Genomic DNA, 22,170 nt, shown 5'->3' with positions numbered 1-22,170 from the left:
ATTACAGTATTTCATTATCCAATTACAATTTATAATCTTTTGATTCAATAACTCAGATTTATAATTTCAGTTTAATTTGTGTTCGCATCTCCAAACGTATGTTAAGTTGCGGGCCTTCTATAGCTTTCTGTTGTTTTTAAGTGGGATTCAAACAACCATGGACTTCCATTACTTTTCAGAAATCAGTAGGAACTCATTCCAGTGTGAAAAATGTTTGTTTTGATGAAAAAAAAAAATATATATATATACAAATACATTCCAACCTAATGTGATATACCAAGTCCTTACCTGATTGGAGGAGTAAAAAGGCACCCTAAGCTGACACAGGGCACTGTGCCACTTCAAAAATCCTACGTAAAACTTCCATGTACTTAGGTTGTACACACTTATCTAAATTAGTAGTTTCTGATGTACCATAATGATCAACAACCCCTTATGGTTCTTAACCCTTTTATCCCCAAAGGACGTACTGGTACGTTTCACAAAAGCCATCCCTTTACCTCCATGGACGTACCAGTACGTCCTTGCAAAAAAATGCTATAAAATTTTTTTTTTCATATTCTTGATAACTTTTTGAAAAAAATTCAGGCATTTTCCAAGAGAATGAGACCAACCTGACCTCTCTATGACAAAAATTAAGGCTGTAAGAGCAATTTTTAAAAAAATATACTGCAAAATGTGCTGGGAAAAAAATAACCCCCTGGGGGTTAAGGGTTGGAAATTTCCAAATAGCCTGGGGGTTAAAGGGTTAAACTACAGGATTGTATGTATAAACCAGAACCCTCAGCCTTAGTAATTGCTAATCTTTGAGAATAATGCTAAAATGACAAATTCGAAGATAATTTGTATTTTTCCTAACCATACAAACCTTAGCTATTTACAAAGGGTTATTACTTTTAGCGTAGCTGAAATGGCGAGCCATTAGAATTTAACGAGGGTGTATTACCCCCCGCGCTAGTTAGCGGGGGGGGGGTAGGGGAGTGGTAGCTAGCTACCCCTCCTCCCCCTCACACACAGGTGAATACTCACTTTCACTTAGAGGTAGGACTTGTCTTGGGGGACAGGGCTGGCGGGCAAATATGTGTAAATAGCTAAGGTTTGTATGGTTAGGAAAAATACAAATTATCTTCGAATTTGTCATTTGTTCCGTAACCGAAATACAAACCACGCTATTTACAAAGGGTGACTTATCCCTTAGGAAGGGTGGAAAGTCCCCAGCCATACTGGCTTTGGCTTTACCCGGGGACTCAGAATCCGAGTGAGTCGCACTCGAGAAAAGGAGTCCCTGCACCTCACAAGTTCCTTGCACCGCAAGGAACCATGTGGCCTACGTAAGCTTGTGTGTGAAGGAAGAAGTGTGACCCGTCTTAGGCAGTTGACCTGGAGTTCCAGAAGGAACTCTGGGTTAAGACGTTCCCAATACCACCTCGTCAGGGTATGGGGGACGCGACAGTATTGACTCAATACTCGGAACACAAGGAAGCATGGTTTACCTGCAGAGGTTCGAGGTCAGCTATGCAGAGACCAGGATGCTGCTTCCCCGTAGAGGGGATGATGAAGAAAGAAGTAAGGGCCAGACATACTTCTTTCGTTCATGCAGACTAAAACCTGATAACAATGCCCTCAACCTTCTGCTACCTGTCCAAAAAGGAGCCTGAGGTTAGACCAGCTGTTGTGTAGCCACCACAGAGCGATAGAAAACGTATCGAGACTCCTGTGGGTCACGCCCTGCAGGAAGCGGGCTGCGAAGGTCATCAGACGCTTCCAGACTCCAGCTTGTAGCACCTGCGTCACAGAGTAGTATTACTCGAAGGCGAGGGACGTTGCGATGTATCCAACATCGTGCTGTAGGGCGACGTGACGGGGGAGGGTCTGAAGACAGGTCGAGATGAATGTCCTTGAGTCCGGGCTGAAGAGGTATACTGGTGACTCTCCCCCCATGTCCTCCTTGTGTTCCCAAATCGGCTGCAACTGAGGCCAAACTGCAGCTGTTCCCAGCGCTAACCTCTCGATTCCTGTACTGGCAAGAAAGAGAAGGTCTTGGGACATCAGACACAGAATGGAGACTCAAAATCTTGAATGAATCGGACCGAAGGGTCGGGACCCACAGATTCTGAGTCTAGCCAACAACTCAGGAGCGAGCCTGAATGTTGCCTTCCCCTCTTCCTTAGAAAGGGGGGGAGTAGTAAGAGACCAAGAAGATTGCTTACACACTGGCCGTGGCCAGAGTGAGCAGAAGACCCAGGGCGGAATACAATCCGAGGCCTGTCGTAAAAGGGTCTTGAGAAGATCTCTTAAAGGACTAAAAGTCCGAGCCATGCTCCAAGTTGGAGGTCTTCCTCCGACTAGGGCAGGGACGATCGTAGCTTCGCATGAGCGAGGATAGATCCAGCGGGCAGGAAAAAGTTATTCCTTTAAGCCTGAAGGTCAGGGAAAGGCTGAGCGACAGGCTTCATTGCCAAGAGCGGAAAGGAGTTTCCTCCCGCCGAAAGGCAATAAGACCGTTATTGCTGGAGAAGAGGCCTCACGGGAAGAGGTATATCTCCCACGGCACCAACCACCTTAGACTCTTCACTTTGCCTGGGAGACCCCTGTGGATGACTATCGCAGATGACGCGACCTCCGTACCGCGACTGTAGCGGGTTGTCTCTTCTAGAGGAGGAAGCGTAGTGTCTCCAGGCATGAAGCCGAAGCGACGCCCCGGTTCGGGAGAGATGTCGCAGTGTGGTTGCTTGAGTAGTCTGCGCCGTGGGAGAAGCTCTCCCGGGAGTTCCGTCAGGGGAAGCAGAGGGTCCAGAAACCGTTCTGCACATAGTCCCAGTGGAGCTCTCCCATTGAAAGGTTGACAGACAACCTGGTTTGTTGAGACCCATTGTCCGCAGACAAAAAGGAGGGAAGACGCAGGCGTCGAAGTTGTCCCACCATCACCGGAATGCATCTTGCCAGAGTCTCGGGGTCTGAGACTGGGGGGAAAACTAGCGGAAGCTTGAGGTTCCAAGCTGTCGCGATCAGGTCCCCCAAACCAGCACTTGCTGGTTACCCAAGGTCAAAGACCCCTAGGTACACTCTCTCTATGAGGCTCTGCTCGGATAGTCTGAGAGAAACATTCCCCTGCCTGGAATGAGAGAGCCGATGGTGGAATTGAGAGAATCTCAATCATCCCGATATCTCTACTGCAAGATGTGAAGGTGTGAAAATGCGTCCCCTGCTGGTTAGCATGAAGTCGACACGCAACGGGGCGACTTGGCAGGAGCGGTAGGATCTGAAGAGGGGCCAGACTAAGGCCCTTAAGCCTGCCTGAATGATGGAGAGGTATCCTTCAGGTCTTGACCATAGGCCTGGACCGGAACATGCCCCTCCCCCTTTCCTTTGACGAGTCCGAGAACCGCATCAAGAATGTGGGGAAAGGACGAGAATATCCACTACCATCAAGAGGCTCCATAGGTCAACACCCATTGTAGGTTTAATAGTTCCGCTGGTCCCATAGGGCCAGGGAGTCCGGTTAAACATTGCCTGAAGCCACCGGAACTTGGATCGCCCCACATGGAACTTATCCTGAGGCGACCGTTCGGACTATAAACGGGTCAATGAGGAAAGAAGAACTAGGAAACGTTCCAAGGTAGGGCTGAAAACTCTGCTTGACTGAGAACAGGTACTGCGACTCTCCTCAGTCTTGCCACGGTGAACCGAAAGGAAGGCTCGGAGGATGTGGTAACAGAATCTGGCGTCCCCAGGTGGTCACCCATCCAAGTACCGACGTTGCTTAACCTCGCTGGACGGACGAGAAGCGGGGTTTCCAACGTGGTAAGGCGGTTGACTCAATATCATGGCCAGATACTCCAGATGTTGAGGCAGAGGAAGAGAAGGCTCCAAGCAAAATACCATGAGCCCACACTCATGGTCAGCATTCGGAAGCTTTTCCCGGCGCTGAAGAAGGTCGAAACCCGAGCCTACCGGAGTTGACCAGCCCTCCAAACAGCAGAGGAGGCGGAAGTCTGCACCTGAGCGGCCAAGAGGAAGGCAGGGAGAGTTCTCTGGGGAAACAAACCTGCTATGCCACGGCGGGATAGCCACACTGCATCATAAGCAGGAATACTTGCAGTTTAGGCTGAATTCGACGAGCACCCTGGAAGATGGATGGAATGGAAACTGAAAGTACCCGTCCTTCCGATCCAGGGTTAAAGGAGTCCTGTCGCCTCGTTACCAGTCTGATCGATTCTGCTGGTCTACGCTGGCCGAAGTTTGTTCGACAAACTTGATCAGGGCTGAGAGGTCGACTATGGACATCCCCTCTCAGATCCTTCCTTACAAGAAAGGATCGACTGAGGGGGCCGGGGGTGAAGCCGTCGATGATCCTAAGGAAGACCTTCGCCTAAGGTATGGATCATTCTGCCCAACCGGGCAACTCTGCTGATGCTATGGCATAGAGGTTCAGAGACACTGAATTCGCTGACAGAGACGGCAGGCGCGATATCCTTGGCTACTCACAGAGATTGTGCGGGAATGGGCATCGGGAAGCTGTCATTCGGATGAGTAACCTTAAGCATCCTCCCAGCGAAAAAACCTGCAATCCTAGAGTTCGTGAACTCCTTTTAGGACTATGCCCCCCCGGGGGAGTCTCCCGAGCCATCTGTTCCTGACAGGAGGAAACTGCAATTGGACACCTTGTCCCAGTTGTCGTAGCCGATAACTTAGGCCGACGTGGTTGAAAGAAAAGGGAGCTGGAGCCCTGCAGAGTCTGGAAGAAAGCGCCTTGGAGGAGTGAAACCGGAAGTCGATTTACTCCGCACAGCAGACGTCTAAGTCTCTGTCCTTGGGCAAAGACAAAACTCTTCTCAAGGATGGAAGGGTGTCTGAGGTCGTTGACCTCCACAGATGAGACACCCGAATGAAGCCTTCAGTCAGCGCGTCCAGATGGTACAAACATCGAGCTTGTCCGCAAGTAGATACTTAACGACGAAAGGCCAAGGTGCCTGAGCTCGAGAGGAGGAAAGTACCCTTGATCTTCCTGTAGCTTCCTTGAACCAAACCTCGGGCCGTAACCGAGGAGGGAAAGAACCTGGTAAGCTCCCAGAGGAAGAGGTAAGCAGTCACCCCTTGTCCGATGGAGAAATCTTCAACGGAAAGCCCCCCCGCCAAAAATCCTTCCAGGGCGGGAGAAGGAGAGAGTACTCGTGCAGGAGAGGGGACCCTCGAGACCCGACCTCTTGGGAACCAACTTCGCCCTGGGGGAAGTCACCACGAAGTCCACTCCTCTCTTTCTCTTCAGCGTAGGAGAGACAGCCGCTGGTTTGTTACCCTGGCCGGTGAGTGCTGGTTTCATAAACCTCATTAACGCCCGTGCCAGCGGATCAAACCATGTCTGCTGCTCCAAGGACACAGAGTCCGAAATCCTTGCTAAGGTGAAAGGGATCGGGCGATCCTTTGGAGAGGACACGACGGTTCCTGCCTGAAAAGAAGGTGGGAAGAATGCTGTACTAACCTGTCTTCGTCCTGCACTACCAACCTGTGCTTGGATGGAGGTGATCCCGAGTGCCGCCTAGGAGCACGCGTCCCTGCTGCTACCACCGGCTGTGGAATTCGCCGCGAACTATGGTCGCGCGAGGGGCGAACAGTCGCGCAAAGGCGAATGGTCGCGCGGGCGCGCAGGCGAGCGGTCGCGAGGGCGCGCAGGCGAGCGATCGCGAGGGCGCGCAGGCGAGCGATCGCGCGGTGCGCGCAGGCGAGCGATCGCGCGGCGATGCGCGCAGGCGAGCGATCGCGCGGCGCGCGCAGGCGAATGGGCGTGACGGCGAGGGATCGTGCTGCCGCGTAGGTGAAGAAGATCGCTGGCGGTAAGCGATGGCGAGCAGCATGTGTAGGTGAATGATCGCGTGATAGGGTGCGATGGTGATCAGCATCCGCAAGAGGGCGAGCGTTCAGGGTTGTGCGATGAGGAGCAGCATGCGTAAGCGGGCAATCGTGCAGGGTTGTGCGATGGCGAGCAGCATGCGCAGGTGAATGATCGCGTGAAAGGGTGCGATGGTGATCAGCATCCGCAAGAGGGCGATCGTTCAGGGTTGTGCGATGAGGAGCAGCATGCGTAAGCGGGCAATCGTTCAGGGTTGTGCGATGGCGAGCAGCATGCGCAGGTGAATGATCGCGTGAAAGGGTGCGATGGTGATCAGCATCCGCAAGAGGGCGATCGTTCAGGGTGGTGCGATGAGGAGCAGCATGCGTAAGCGGGCAATCGTTCAGGGTTGTGCGATGGCGAGCAGCATGCGCAGGTGAATGATCGCGTGAAAGGGTGCGATGGTGATCAGCATCCGCAAGAGGGCGATCGTTCAGGGTTGTGCGATGAGGAGCAGCATGCGTAAGCGGGCAATCGTTCAGGGTTGTGCGATGGCGCGATAACGATCAGCATCCGCAGTTGAGGGTCGCGCGATGGCGATCAGCATCCGCAGTTGAGGGTCGCGCGATGGCGATCAGCATCCGCAGTTGAGGGTCGCGCGATGGCGATCAGCATCCGCAGTTGAGGGTCGCGCGATGGCGATCAGCATCCGCAGTTGAGGGTCGCGCGATGGCGATCAGCATCCGCAGTTGAGGGTCGCGCGATGGCGATCAGCATCCGCAGTTGAGGGTCGCGCGATGGCGATCAGCATCTGCAGTTGAGGGTCGCGCGATGGCGATCAGCATCGGCAGTTGAGGGTCGCGCGATGGCGATCAGCATCTGCAGTTGAGGGTCGCGCGATGGCGATCAGCATCCGCAGTTGAGCTAGTAGCTGGCGAACCATGTTCCTTCAGAAGTGTTGGAGAACGTTGGCGTGCCAGCTGTAACACACGTGGGCGATCCGGAGATCGCTGGCGAGCTGATGATCGCTGACGAGCTGACGATCGCTGGCGAGCTGATGATCGCTGACGAGCTGATGATCGCTGACGAGCTGATGATCGCTGACGAGCAGAAGGCTACGCGTGGAAGCCTGTGCAAAGAAGAAGAGTCCTTGACCCCGACCTGAACCGAAGTTCTAGATCGCGAGGGCGAACGTGGGCGCACAGGGCACGTAACAGGAACCGCAGGGAAGATCATCTTGAAAGCGCTGACGAACAGGAGAGCGCTGACGAACAGAAGGGCGCGCAGGGAAACCCTGACACGCAAGGGAAGAACCCCCGTGGGGGGCAACCCTTAGCCCCGAAGGGATCGTTGTCCGCCGGGAGACTGATGTCCGTCGGAAGACCGCTGTCCGTCGGGAAGACCGTTGTCCGTCGGGAAGACCGTTGCCCGTCGGAAGACGAGATTATACTGCTGTCCATCTGCACCAAGACGGAAGATCGAGAAAAAGAAGTTGTAGGCTGCAAACGGAGATTCAAAAAGGCGCCTCAAGCACCCTTATAGGGAGATGAGAGGCCCTTACGACGAGGCGGACGGAGGGCCTTACGGCGAGGGAGGCCAACAGCAACAGCAACAGAAGAAACCTCCGAAGAGGAGTCTCTATGAGTGTACTCTCTCGCGAACGAAGAGAAACACTTCGTGGAAGAGACTGGTCAGCCAGTGACCTAAAAGGGGCAATCCTCCGAAGAGGAGCTCCTGCAGTTGCCCAGCCCCTTGAGCGAAACTGCAGGTGCGACCGCTCAGCACCAAGAGCATAGTCGCACGAAAAAAAGGCAAGAGAAGAACCCCCCAAAAGAGGAAAAGCTCAAGCCTGGACAGGAAAAAACTTCCCTCGGAAGGAAAGTTATCCGCCCAAGGAGGCAAGCCTCCTGACTGTTCTAAAATGAACTGGAGAGCTGTCCGTCGACACGGGAGTACTACCAGTAGAAGGAGACACGCCCCTGACGACAATACAAGGGGGGAGGCAGCAACAGCCGAATCCCCAGGACTCAACCAGACAGCTCACACCGTTGCTATATTACAGAAACGAACTAGATCGGTAACTGTAAAAAAAAAAAAAAAAAAAAAAAAATAATATTAGTACACATTCATTCCCCCGGGAAGGCTCCGAAGAGGAATCCCGAGGAAAAGGAACAAGAATTACACAACAGGCACGTGCCCTCACAACCACTTACACTCGCGGAAGGAGAGCTGTAACCAAAACAGAATTATAACAATTATAATTATGTAACTATGTAATTATGTAATTTAAAAATGAATGAACACTAAAGAAAAAAACGAAAACCCCGAAAGGAATCGTTCTACAAGCTGAAAAATTAACAACTACAATTAGATTCATAAACTAATTGAAACAAAATGTACGGCGTAGCAACCCCACCCACACGGGAAGGAAGCTACAAGGGCGTAGTAAAACATAGTAAAAGGGTGAACGACCTCAAGAGAGAGAGAGAGAGAGAAAGACCGACGTCAACTGCTCGCAACCCATAAAATTAGGCCGTGGTGGCCTAACTGCCGAGGCCTCCACGTAGATATCGTACACTACCACACACACATCTGAAAAGGAAACTTACTTATTTCTATACTCAAATATATATACCAAACATGAAAACATGTTTACATATATATTGAGTAAAAGAAAAGTAAGCGATTAAGTAAAGACAAAACAGACAATGGCTGCCAAGCGAGGACCAAGACAGAGACGTCTGTCACAGTCGAGCCAAAAGTGAAAGTGAGTATTCACCTGTGTGTGAGGGGGAGGAGGGGTAGCTAGCTACCACTCCCCTACCCCCCCCCCCGCTAACTAGCGCGGGGGTAATACACCCTCGTTAAATTCTAATGGCTCGCCATTTCAGCTACGCTAAAAGTAATAACCCTTTGTAAATAGCGTGGTTTGTATTTCGTTACGGAACAAAGTTATATTACAATAGAAATATTTCTATTATTGTTAAGGTTATTAATAGTTCTGTTGTTTCAGTAATGCCCGAAATAATATTGGTGACACTTTGCGTTATTATTTCTATCATTATCACAATTGCTACTTTACCATCTATTGTTATAATGATTATATGGTTACTAATATCATATTTTCCTTTTTATATTTCAGTACTTTTAAATATAACATCAGTATAATTCCAATTATCATTGTCATTGCTATTACTGCTTTTATAGCTGTACTCTTTTTATGTAATAACAATAAATAAAAATATTTGTACTAATCTATTCATAGTTGTTATCACCCCACCTTTCCAAAAAGCAATCTCTTACAATCTCTGGAGAAAGAAGTCTGAACATATTAAGAGGCTGACACTATCTATCTATCTATCTATCTACTGTATGTATATATATATATATATATATATATATATATATATATATATATATATATATATATATATATACAGTGCATTAAATACCTCGACAACAGTAGATTTCAGATGCTTCAATATGCTTTTATTGAAATGCATTAAAAAAAAAAAAAAAAAAAACTAACTAACTTTGTAACAAAATCTAAGTCCAATGTCCCAACCGGACCAAAACTATATTATACATCTACCATGGTACTTCCCACAATTTTGGGAGGTAGCCAACATAAAAAAGAAACAAAAGAGGATTCCTGTCTCATTGTTCCTCCTTGCCTGAATAGGGACTCAGCCGAGTTTGGTCGGTACTGCTTGGGTGCCACAGCCCACCCTACCCAGTTTTCCACCTGACTCACCTACTGCTACTACCTCAGCAGTAGCAGCAAGGCTTATTGGAACCGTAACATAATCACTCGCCATTCATTTCTATTCCCAGCATGCTCTTTTGCCTCTCTCATGTCTTCCTTTCAAAATAGGGGTTTCTTCACATACATACATTCAATTTTTCTCTATCCATTGCTTTCATTTCCCACAAATGCAATCTCTACATCACAGTTGGTACAATCACTTTCTACAACAGAACTCTCTTTAACTGGCCCCAACACTTTATATCTTTTATTCACTCTCTGACATACTTCTGCTTCCACTCCACCATTTGCATCAACAACAGAACCCAATTATCTAACTGATCTACTTCCTAAAGTAACTCTCCATTCAACATGACATTCAATCTAGCACCACCCTCCCCTATCATGCATCTCGTAACCTTCCTCTAACCAACATTAACTCGCAACTACCTTCTCTCACACATCCCTCCAAACTCTGTCACTAATCGTCACAGCTTTGACTCCAAGTTTACAACCAATACAGTATCATCCGAAACAGCAACAAATTCACCTCCCACTCATTATTGCTCTCACCTGTCAGTTTCAATCTTCGATTAACCACTTTCACCTCTCTCACAACTCCATCAACAGACAAACAGAACAACCATGGCAACATCAAACATCCCTGTCTTGGGCCCACTCACTGGAAACCACTCATTCCCTTCATTCCCTATTTCAACACATGCTTTACTGCCTATGTATAATCTCTTCACAGCTTGCAACAACCTTCTTCCAATTCCATATAACCTTATCACATTCCACATTGCTTCCCTATCTCATCATAAGCTTTCTCCAAATTCATAAATCCAAAATATACCTCCTTACCTTTTACTAAATACTTCTCGCATATCTGCTCAGCTAAAAAAAAATCAGATCCATACGTCCCTTACCTCTTCCAGAGCTATCCTGTACTTCTAATATTGCATCCTCTGTTTTATCCTTACTCCTATTAATTAACACTACCATACACTTTTCCAACCACACCCAACAAACTAATACCCCTAAATTGCAACACTCATGCACTTCTCCCTTACCTTTGAATAACGGAATAATGCGCACACACACACAGTCCAATTTCACCAACCATTTAAATACAGTCACACCCACCCCCTTTAACCCTTTTACCTCCATGGTATTTGGAAATTTCCAACCCTTAACCACTAGGGGTTATTTTTTTTCTAGCACATTTTGCAGTATATCTTTTTAAAATTGCTCTAACAGCCTTAATTTTTGTCATAGAGAGGTCAGGTTGGTCTCATTCTCTTGGAAAATGCCTGAATTTTCTCAAAACATTATAAAAAAATATGCAAAAAAAAATTTAAATAGCATTTTTTTGCAAGGACGTACCGGTACATCCATGGGGGTAAAGGGATGAATTTTGTGAAACGTACCTGTACGTCCTTTGGGGGTAAAAGGGTTAACATCTCAGTTCTCATACCATCCATACCAGATACTTTTCCTTTTCTCGTTTCATCTAGTGCAATCTTCACTTCCTCTCTTGTAATCCCTCTCTCTCATTCTCATCTCCCATCACTGGCACCTCAACACCTGCAACAGCAATTATATCTGCCTCCCTATTATCCTCAACATTCAGCAAACTTTCAAAATATTCAGTCCACCTTTTCCTTGCCTTATCTCCTTTCAACAACCTTCCATTTTCATCTTTCACTGTCTCTTCATTCCTCAATCCATCCTTCTTTACTCTCTTCACTTCTTTCCAAAACTTATTCTCATCATAAGAATGACCTAATAATTCAGTACCTTTTTTTTATTATTCATTCAATTATAAGAGTAACTATGTACAGTACATAGTTATAAAGTTTGTCTTAGTTTTACGTGCTAGTACTGACCACCTGCGAGCAAAATATTTATAAGGTATTTATTTAAAATTATGACTTTTTCTAATAACATTTTTTTATTCATTCAATTACAAGAGTAGATATATAGGTACTGTACTTGCAAAGGTGATCCTAGTTTTTCCTTGTTAGCACAGATTAACAGCAAACAAAATCTTTGACAGGTAATAATTCAAAAGTAAGATTGTGTTTTAAATTATTGTTTCTATTCTTGATTCAATTACAAGAGTAGTTATACATGCAGTTTCAAAGGTAGTGATATACTGTACAGCAGTTGGAAATTGCAAATCATAAAAACTACTAGTTCTAGTGGATAGTTTTTATTTCTCATATTTTTCTTTTCAAAAAGAAATTTTTATAGTTCCGAGTGCTCAACTCAAAATATAATAACACAAACTTGAAAAATACAAGCAGTATCTAATAGATGCAAAGAAACCTTCTTTTCAGAGAAATAAACAACAACGGAAGAGTTGTCCAGGGTTCATCTCCTCCCTAAGTGTGACCAGTCGTAAGTGGCGATTGATCAAAAAGGAATCGTCATGCTGCTCACAAGGAAGCAATTCTACCGATGGGTAGAACTGTATTTATGGGTCAAGGTTATCACTGCCAGTTGGTATGATTCATTTAAGTAATAAAAAAGCTAATACTTATAATCAGCCAATAAATCCATAAGAGAGATTGGCAATGGAATGGGTAATAACCAGCTAAGTGAAAAATTTACATTATCACTTGTAAAAACTGAAATACGACCAATAGTCCAGAAAAGAAATAAATTACAGTAATAAAGTGACATGTTAACAATGAAAGAAGCAGTAGAGGTTCTACAGAAAGAGTACAGAGTAGTTCTACGCTAGTATTACAGCTCTGAACAAACGCGAAAACCAAGGTGGACGACTGATGGGTATCCGAGGTAATGTGGGGCACGTGATGAGGTTGCCATAAAATAACATCCTATGTGAAAATCCCGGCTAAAAATGATTCGTTTCAGTTACCTAAAAAGCAAACTAGTTCTTGTCTTTAATCAAATCTTTAGTACATACATACATATACCAAGGCACTTCCCCCCAATTTTGGGGGGTAGCTGACATCAACAAATGAAACAAAACAAAAAAGGGGACCTCTACTCTCTACGTTCCTCCCAGCCTAACAAGGGACTCAACCGAGTTCAGCTGGTACTGCTAGGGTGCCATAGCCCACCCTCCCACATTATCCACCACAGATGAAGCTTCATAATGCTGAATCCCCTACTGCTGCTACCTCCACCAGACAAAATATGCCAATTTTCAAAATTTTCAGAAGTAATTTGCGCTAAAGAGGTTTTTGTACAAAAATTATCTTTATGTTCAAAAACATACAGTGTAATAGGATGCATTGCCTGCTAATTCTGGTGACTAGAATGAGCAACTACAATGTGACGCGATTTGCCACAGTACTGTCATTTAAATTTGATGCTCAACTGATTAATGACTAGTGAATGAATAAATGTATGGGATTTTGGCCGGAGATGCCACTAAATGTACTCATGAAAAATAAAAAAAAAATCTGAATTTTTCAGACCATAAAATAAAAATATGCATAACACTTGCATCTAAAAACAAATATCAACACATTTATACATCACAAAATCTTAATTAATTACAAATAGGTTAATCTAATAAAAAATAAAACATAGTAGATTACTACCAAAGGCCATAAGGAGGCTCAATCATAACTTATCCCAAAATTTCATAAAGATAATTTATGTTAAGGCCATACTTTCTCCTGGTGCTCTATAGCGCCCAACAACAGTGCAAAAGATTGAATAAAAGATTACAATGAACAAGTACCAGCACAATGCTAACTTCTATAATATACTTAGGGATTGGATTCAGAATTTTAGGCCAGAGGCCAAGCACTGTAACTAGTGAGGTCATTTAACGAAAATATACTTGAGTGAGGAGAGTAAGTCGGAACATTAGTTCTTATAATCAAATTAACTTTTGGTTGATATTAAAACCAAGGCATTAAAACCAAGGCTAAGGGCTACTGTTATCCCTAAAAACTTTAGGTTTATTTTTGCCAAGGAGGGAGAGGACAGCCACTACTAATACAATTTACTTAGAATACAGTATAGAACCCTGTCTTTTCACATGAGTGGCCAATATTTTCTGATGTATACATACAGGGGTGGATTTTTATTTGCTTTACAGTTTGTTACCTCATTACCATGAATTTCCACTAAAGAGGGAAAATTCATAAGAAATAAACAGATTAGTGCCAACAGGAAATGTGAGAGCACCAATATTGTTCTTGCTGAACTAAAGAGTGGAAATTATTAAATTTCTGTCTAGTGCACTCTTAAAAGTTACAGTTTTTATCTAAGTTTTAACATATCATCAATTTACAACATATGATTCATTCACCATCATTCCCAGACTTCAAACCATTGGTAAATAATTTCACAGGACCTTTATAAACAGCACCATCTTTGAATTTGGAGCTGACCTCTTATATAAGAGTTAAAGTCTTTGTGAGGGATTTTGGGCACTTGGAAATTTCAGTTATGGCTTAATGTACGACATCAGGATGGGCAACTCCCTGAATTTTCAGCGTCTCAAGAGAAATATTGCCGTGTTCACCTGCTACAACTTGCAAAGGCTTTGATAATCTTGGTCAGCTAATTATCTTAGATACCAGATTTTTTCCAAAACATTGAAGGAAGGGCTACAGTGGTCAGCTTCACTACTACACACATGCCAGACTCAATTTTCCCTTCGCAAATTTATTTGTTATGTAACTCATTAGTATCTGCATAAATTTTCTCAAAATGAGATGTCTTAAATGCACCCAACCATATTCTAAGGCAAATACTATGAACTGTACAACATCAAATCTAATCTTAGTTTCACATGCACAATATATTGGGCAGTCTTATTCTATCTCTTATCTACACAGAAACTCATAGCCTCAATGACTTTTCATCTGCTTCCCAACTAAGACCACAAACAACTTTTCAAACATGCAATCATTGCTCAACCTATATTTTAGGGAATCAATTTGTTAGACCAAATGAGTTTAGAGTCAAATATCCAGCAAAAAATTAATTAACTTCGTTTCCATAAGGTACATTTGTATCTTCAAAGTTATAAGGTAGTGGGTAATACTTGAGGTGAGCCTTGGATGTAGAAAATTTTAAACTGTGCTCATCAATCTATTTAATGATGAAATCAATTGAGTTTTGTACATGTTTACAAGCTGATGTGGTGCCATCATTTGTGTAGTATATAATGCCAATCAACAGTGATAAGAGGTTTTGACAGTAGATGAAGCTTCCTTTACTAAGTTATTCCTTGCCATCACAAAACTTCAAACGACACACACACTAAAAAGTGTTTTCCACTTTTATTCTAAAGAATCTGTGTGATAATAAAGAATCTATGAATCAAATCATGTTACCATGACTACCCCTTTTGTTTTGTGGTTGGATTACTCCATTCCTAAGTATAATGAAAGGCTTCAACAACAGTACTCACCGCTATTGTCTTTCAAAACTGTTAGAACACTCTTGTCAAGGGCTGACAGTTCCTGTTCACACTCCCCAACAGGTCCTGGAATGAGCAGATATACGATAATGGCTAAAACAATTATAAATGAAATAAAGTTCTCATCAAATAACAAACATTATCATCATCATCATCATTCACATTTTTGTCCCGTTTATTCCTCCATGGAGTTGGCAATCTTCTAGATCTTCTTTATTGCATCATTTCTGAATTATTACCTATCTAAATAGATGAACGTGTAGGATCCGGGTCGGCACAATGGCCGAAAGGTCATCGAGTGCTGAGACATAACTGGGAAAGACCTTTAGTTGCACTATGACATTACAAGAAGATGGACAGCAAGGAGGAAGGGAAGCATGATACGCAGAGTGAAAGAGTAAAAGTGGTTGTAACTAGAGGCCAAAAGAACACTTCAAATATCCTTTTATAATGCCAAAAAGAGCCACATTAGGCACACATTAGGTGCTAATCCCATATAGAGAAAAAACTTATTTCTCCATAGTCGTCTATACCACCTTCTCTACTAGTTACAAACCACATTATTTTAATACTGTATGTCACGTAAATAACTTGATAATTTTGGAAACAAACTTGAACTTTTACTCTGTTTGCAAGACTGCAAATGCACAATCTGAGAAATACAAACCAAAATCATTATTATTAATGCTTTCTAAGTTGCCATATCAATTTTCTATTCCTGGGATAAAAAATTATATACATTCTCCCCTATGGTTTCTATCTTATGATTTTTGTCTGGATTCCTGTCTGGTTCAAGTCTTCTACAAATGATTTTTCATTGAAATTTTTTGGACCATCCACCTGATGCGTAACATTTAATTTTCTAATAAAAAACAATGCTCCATTCCTCTCCTCATCAAATTTCAACTATTTTCTTGTGCACATTTCAGTTGCAATTTCCACAAATACAATTTAAACTTTCAACAACCCGTCTTTAATTTTGTTATCGTACCTCTTTCAAAATCTCCTCCATACTATCTTTAAGTGCAGAATTAACATTTTAGCTATTACTGAACAGGACAGGCGTAACAAATGCATCATAAAAATTGCTGTTAACTTGTGGGATTCTTTACTCCTACTTACAGTAGCTAAGCAATCTATTTTCTTTTTACTCGTGGGACTCTTTACTCCTATTCCCAGTAGCCAGGCAATCAATTTCCTTTTTACTTGTGGAACTTTTTACTCCTGTTTAAAGTAGCCAGATAATCTATTTCCTTTTCACTAGTGGGAAGACTCTTTACTCCTACTTACAGTAGCCAGGCAATCTATTTCCTTTTTAATAGTGGCTCTTTACTCCTACTTACAGTAGCCAGGCAATCTATTTCCTTTTTAATAGTGGCTCTTTACTCCTACTTACAGTAGCCAGGCAATCTATTTCCTTTTTACTAGTGGGATTCCTTACTCCTACTTACAGTAGCCAAGAAATCTATTTCCTTTTTACTCGTGGGACTCTTTACTCCTATTCATAGTAGCCAGGCAATCAATTTTCTTTTTACTTGTGGAACTTTTTACTCCTACTTACAGTAGCCAGGCAATCTATTTCCTTTTCACTAGTGGGACTCTTTACTCCTACTTACAGTAGCCAGGCAATCTATTTCCTTTTTAATAGTGGCTCTTTACTCCTACTTACAGTAGCCAGGCAATCTAATTCCTTTTTACTAGTGGGACTCTTTACTCCTACTTACAGTAGCCAGGCAATCTATTTCCTTTTTACTAGCGGGACTTTACTCCTACTAACAGTAGCCAGGCAATCTATATCCTTTTTACTAGTGGGACTCTTTACTCCTACTTACAGTAGCCAGGCGTTCTATTTCCTTTTTACTTGTGAGACTGTCCTCCTACTTAAAGTAGCCAGGCAATCTATTTCCTTATTATTTTTTGGACCCTTTACGCCTATTCCCCGTAGCCAAGAAATCTATTTAAAATCATCTGAACTGTTGCCAGTCTTTTGCACTGTCCTCAGATCTCACATTCCAGTTTGTTCCTCAATTACTGATATGTTACAAGAAAACTGTACTGATATAACAGCACTATCTTATGTTCTGATTCATATTGTAGTTTTATCAAGAATGATCGTACTACAAAATACTTTTCATTACATTTTTTAACAAGCTTAAAGGCATCAAAATTACACATTGGGAAATTATTTCTATTTTTCCTAATACAATCCTGTAGTTATTTATAGGGATATCCATTCAGCTTTGCCAAAAGGATATTCATAAAAATAATGTAAGGTTTGTTAGTGACGGAACAATTGATATTTACATAACCTGTAGCCATGAAGCATAGTGTCTATATGCATAAGGAAGAAAGGAATAGGATATAGTTATATACAAACCACCAATCAGATATTTGGACAAAAATATAGATGTAACTAAAAAAATGCATTTAAGGTAAAAACAAAAATCCTCTGTATATCACTAATCAAAACACTTCCAAAGAATTTGTTGTCGTTCAATTTTGACATTAGTAAGCTATCAGCTGAGAAAACCAAATGTATTTTAATCCTCCATACTCAAAATCACAACATTAAAAAACTACAAAGTACTTTAATGATAACAATTACCTAGAAACCATGAAATACAAGATCTTATTTGTACTGAATCTGGTGGTAGTGGTGCCAAATATTATTATTATTATTACTTGCTAAGCTAAAACCCTAGTTGGAAAAGCAGGATGCTATAAGCCCAAGGGGTTCCAACAGGGAAAATAGCCCAGTGAGGAAAGGAAACAAGGAAAAATAAAATATTTTAAGAACAGTAACATTAAAATAAATACTTCCTACATAAAATATAAAAACTTTAACAAAACAAAAGGAAGAGAAATTAGATAGAATAGTACGCCAGAGTGTACCCTCAAGCAAGAGAACTCTAACCCAAGACAGTGGAAGACCATGATACAGAGGTTATGGCAATACCCAATTATTATTATTATTATTATTACTAGCCAAGCTACAACCCTAGTTGGAAAAGCAAGATGCTATAAGCCCGAGGGCTGCTCCAATAGGGAAAAATTGCCCAGTGAAGAAAGGAAATAAGGAAATAAATAAATGATGAGAATAAATTAAAAATAAATCATTCTAAAAACAGTAACAGCATCAAAACAGATATGTCCTATATAAACTATTACCAACGTCAAAAACAGACATGCCATATATAAACTATACAAAGACTCATGTCAGCCTGGTCAACATAAAAATATTTGCTCCAACTTTGAACTTTTGAAGTTCTACCAATTCAACTATCCAATTACGAAGATCATTCCACAACTTGGTAACAACTGGAATAAAACTTCTAGAATACTGTGTAGTATTGAGCCTCATGATGGTGAAGGCCTGGCTATTAGAATTAACTGCCTGCCTGGTATTACGAACAGGAAAGAATTGTCCAGGGAGATCAGAATGTAAAGGATGGTCAGAGTTATGAAAAATCTTATGCAACATGCATAATGAACTAATTGAACGACAGTGCCAAAGATTAATATCTAGATCAGGAATAAGAAATTTAATAGACCTAAGTTTCTGTCCAACAAATTAAGGTGAGAATCAGCAGCTGAACACCAGACAGGAGACCAATACTCAAAACAAGGTAGAATGAAAGAATTAAAACACTTCTTCAGAATAGATTGATCACCGAAAATCTTGTAAAACTTTCTCAATAAGCCAATTTTTTGTGCAATTGAAGAAGACACAGACCTAATGTGTTTCTCAAAAGTAAATTTACTGTCGAGAATCACACCTAAAATATTAAGTCATACAAATTTAAAGAAACATTATCAATACAGATCCGGATGTTGAGGAGCCACCGTTCTTGACCTACTTACAATCATACTTTGAGTTTTGTTAGGATTCAACTTCATACCCAATAATTTGCACTAATTTTAGCTAAATCTCCATTAAGGGATTCACCAACCCCAGATCTACATTCAGGGGATGGAATTGATGCAAAGAGTAGCATCATCTGCATATGCAACAAGCTTGTTTTCTAGGTCAAACCACATGTCATGTGTATATAGTATGAAAAGTAATGGGCCAAGAACACTACCCTGTGGAACACCGAATATCACATTCCTATACTCACTATGGTGCCCATCAACAACAACTCTTTGAGATCTATTACTTAAAAAATCAATAATAATGCTAAGAAACGACCCACCCACTCCCAACTGTTTCAGTTTGAAAAATGTTATTTTGATAAAATAAATTTTTGAATATACTTACCCGGTGATTATAATAGCTGCAACTCTGTTGCCCGACAGACAACTCTACGGTAAAAACTCGCCAGCGATCTCTACACAGGTTGCGGGTGTGCCCAACAGCGCCATCTGTCGTCCAGCTACCCAGTACTCAATGTAAACAAAAGACTCAATTTTCTCCTCGTTCCACTGCGTCTCTATTGGGGAGGAAGGGAGGGTCCTTTAATTTATAATCACCGGGTAAGTATATTAAAAACTTTATTTTATTATCAAAATAAAATTTTTCAATATTTAACTTAGCCGGTGATTATAATAGCTGATTCACACCCAGGGGGGTGGGTAGAGACCAGCAATATATGTTTACATTATTATGAGCTAAGAGTTTTTATTTCATTTTAGAAGTTATCAAAATAACAAAAACAAAATAAATAGGTACCTGGTAAGGTAAGTCGACTTGAACAATTTCTCTGCCTTTTAAGTACGTCTTCCTTACGGAGCCTCGCGATCCTCTTAGGATGCTGAACGACCCCTAGGATCTGAAGTATCAAGGGTTGCAACCCATACAACAGGACCTCATCAAAACCCCTAATCTAGGCGCTCTCAAGAAATGACTTTGACCACCCGCCAAATCAACCAGGATGCGAAAGGCTTCTTAGCCTTCCGGACAACCCAAAAAACAACAATAAAAACATTTCAAGAGAAAGATTAAAAGGGTATGGAATTAGGGAATTGTAGTGGTTGAGCCCTCACCCACTACTGCACTCGCTGCTACGAATGGTCCCAGTGTGTAGCAGTTCTTGTAAAGAGACTGGACATCTTTCAAGTAAAGTGACGCGAACACTGACTTGCTTCTCCAATAGGTTGCGTCCATTATACTTTGCAGAGATATATTTTGCTTAAAGGCCACATAAGTTGTTACAGCTCTAACTTCATGCATCTTCACCTTAAGCAAAGTTCGGTCTTCCTCACTCAGATGTGAATGAGCTTCTCGTATTAACAATCTGATAAAGTCTGACCAAGCATTCTTTGACAAAGGCAAGGATGGTTTCTTAACTGAACACCATAAAGCTTCAGATTGGCCTTGTAAAGGTTTAGTACGCTTTAAATAGAACTTAAGAGCTCTAACAGGGCATAAGACTCTTTCTAGTTCATTGCCTACGATCTCCGATAAGCTGGGGATATCGAAAGATTTAGGCCAAGGCCGAGAAGGCAGCTCATTTTTGGCTAGAAAACCAAGTTGTAGCGAACAAGTGGCTTTTTCTGACGAAAATCCTATGTTCTTGCTGAAGGCATGAATCTCACTGACTCTTTTAGCCGAGGCTAAGCATACCAGGAAAAGAGTCTTAAGAGTGAGATCTTTCAGGGAGGCTGATTGTAACGGCTCCAACCTGTCTGATATGAAGAATCTTAGTACCACGTCTAAATTCCATCCAGGGGTAGCCAAACGACGCTCCTTGGTGGTCTCAAAAGACTTAAGGAGGTCTTGCAGATCTTTATGTTTGGAAAGATCTAAGCCTCTATGCCGGAAGACCGATGCCAACATGCTTCTGTAGCCCTTGATAGTGGGAGCTGAAAGGGATCGTCCTTTTCTCAGGTAAAAGAGAAAAACAGCTATTTGAGCTACAGAGGTACTGGTTGAGGATACAGAAACTGACTTGCACCAGTCTCGGAAGACTTCCCACTTCGATTGGTAGACTCTAATGGAAGAAGCTCTCCTTGCTCTAGCAATCGTACTGGCTGCTTCCTTCGAAAAGCCTCTAGCTCTCTCGAGTCTTTCGATAGACTGAAGGCAGTCAGACGAAGAGCGTGGAGGCTTTGAAGTACCTTCTTTACGTGTGGCTGACGTAGAAGGTCTACCCTTAGAGGAAGACTACTGGAAACGTCTACTAACCATCGAAGTATCTCGGTGAACCATTCTCTCGCGGGCCAGAGGGAAGCAACTAACGTCAACCTTGTCCCTTCGTGAGAGGCGAACTTCTGCAGTACCTTGTTGACAATCTTGAACGGTGGGAATGCGTAGAGATCCAGATGTGACCAATCTAGGAGGAAAGCATCTATATGTATTGCTGCTGGGTCCGGGACTGGAGAGCAATAGATTGGAAGCCTCTTGGTCAGCGCGGTTGCAAAGAGATCTATGGATGGTTTTACCCCAAGTGGCCCAAAGTCTCTTGCACACATCCTTGTGGAGGGTCCATTCGGTGGAATTACTTGCCCTTTCCGACTGAGACAATCTGCTATGACGTTCAAGTCGCCTTGGATGAACCTCGTTATTAGGTAGATGTCTTGACCTATTGACCAGATGAGCAGGTCCCTTGTGATCTCGTACAACGTCAGTGAGTGGGTACCTCCTTGTTTGGAGATGTACGCCAAGGCCGTGGTGATGTCCGAGTTAACTTCCACCACTTTGCCTCGAAGGAGAGACTTGAAGCTTTTCAAGGCCAGATGTACTGCCAACAGCTCCTTGCAGTTGATATGCATGCTCCTCTGACTCGAGTTCCACAGTCCTGAGCATTCCCGACCGTCTAGTGTCGCGCCCCAGCCCACGTCCGATGCGTCCGAGAAGAGAACGTGATTGGGAGTCTGAACAGCCAGGGGAAGACCCTCTCTTAGGTTGATATTGTCCTTCCACCAAGTCAGACAAGACTTTATCTTTTCGGAAACCGGGATCGAGACCGCTTCTAGCGTCTTGTCCTTTTTCCAGTGAAAAGCTAGATGGTATTGAAGAGGACAGAGGTGTAGTCTTCCTAGTGACACAAATTGTTCCACGGATGACAGCGTCCCTACCAGACTCATCCACAGCCTGACTGAGCAGCGTTCCTTCTTCAGCATCTTCTGGATGGATAGCAGGGCTTGATCTATTCTGGGGGCTGATCGTCTTGTTGTTCAGCAACGTCCTCATCAGAGGGTTCCTCATCCGAAAACTGATGAGGAAACGGCAACGGAGTG

At 43.0% G+C, this 22,170-nt stretch overlaps 1 protein-coding gene across 2 annotated transcripts in view; it reads right to left on the bottom strand.

Moving 5' to 3' along the window:
- LOC137656677 (zinc finger protein 180-like) overlaps positions 1-22,170 on the bottom strand; it is a 55,156-nt gene that overhangs the window by 5,411 nt on the left and 27,575 nt on the right. The window contains exon 3 of one of the 2 annotated variants that reach the window (XM_068390860.1): positions 14,983-15,057. The exons of the other annotated variant lie outside the window; for it this stretch is intronic. Within the exon in view, the coding sequence (XP_068246961.1) occupies positions 14,983-15,057 (75 nt within the window). The remainder of the gene's footprint in view (positions 1-14,982; positions 15,058-22,170) is intronic. 2 annotated transcript variants of the gene reach the window in all.

This window comes from Palaemon carinicauda, chromosome 17, assembly GCF_036898095.1.
Source record: "Palaemon carinicauda isolate YSFRI2023 chromosome 17, ASM3689809v2, whole genome shotgun sequence".
In the NCBI taxonomy this organism is placed as follows: domain Eukaryota; kingdom Metazoa; phylum Arthropoda; class Malacostraca; order Decapoda; family Palaemonidae; genus Palaemon; species Palaemon carinicauda.
The sequence above is the reverse complement of the archived record's forward strand: the minus strand, read 5'-3'. Positions and strand labels throughout refer to the sequence as shown.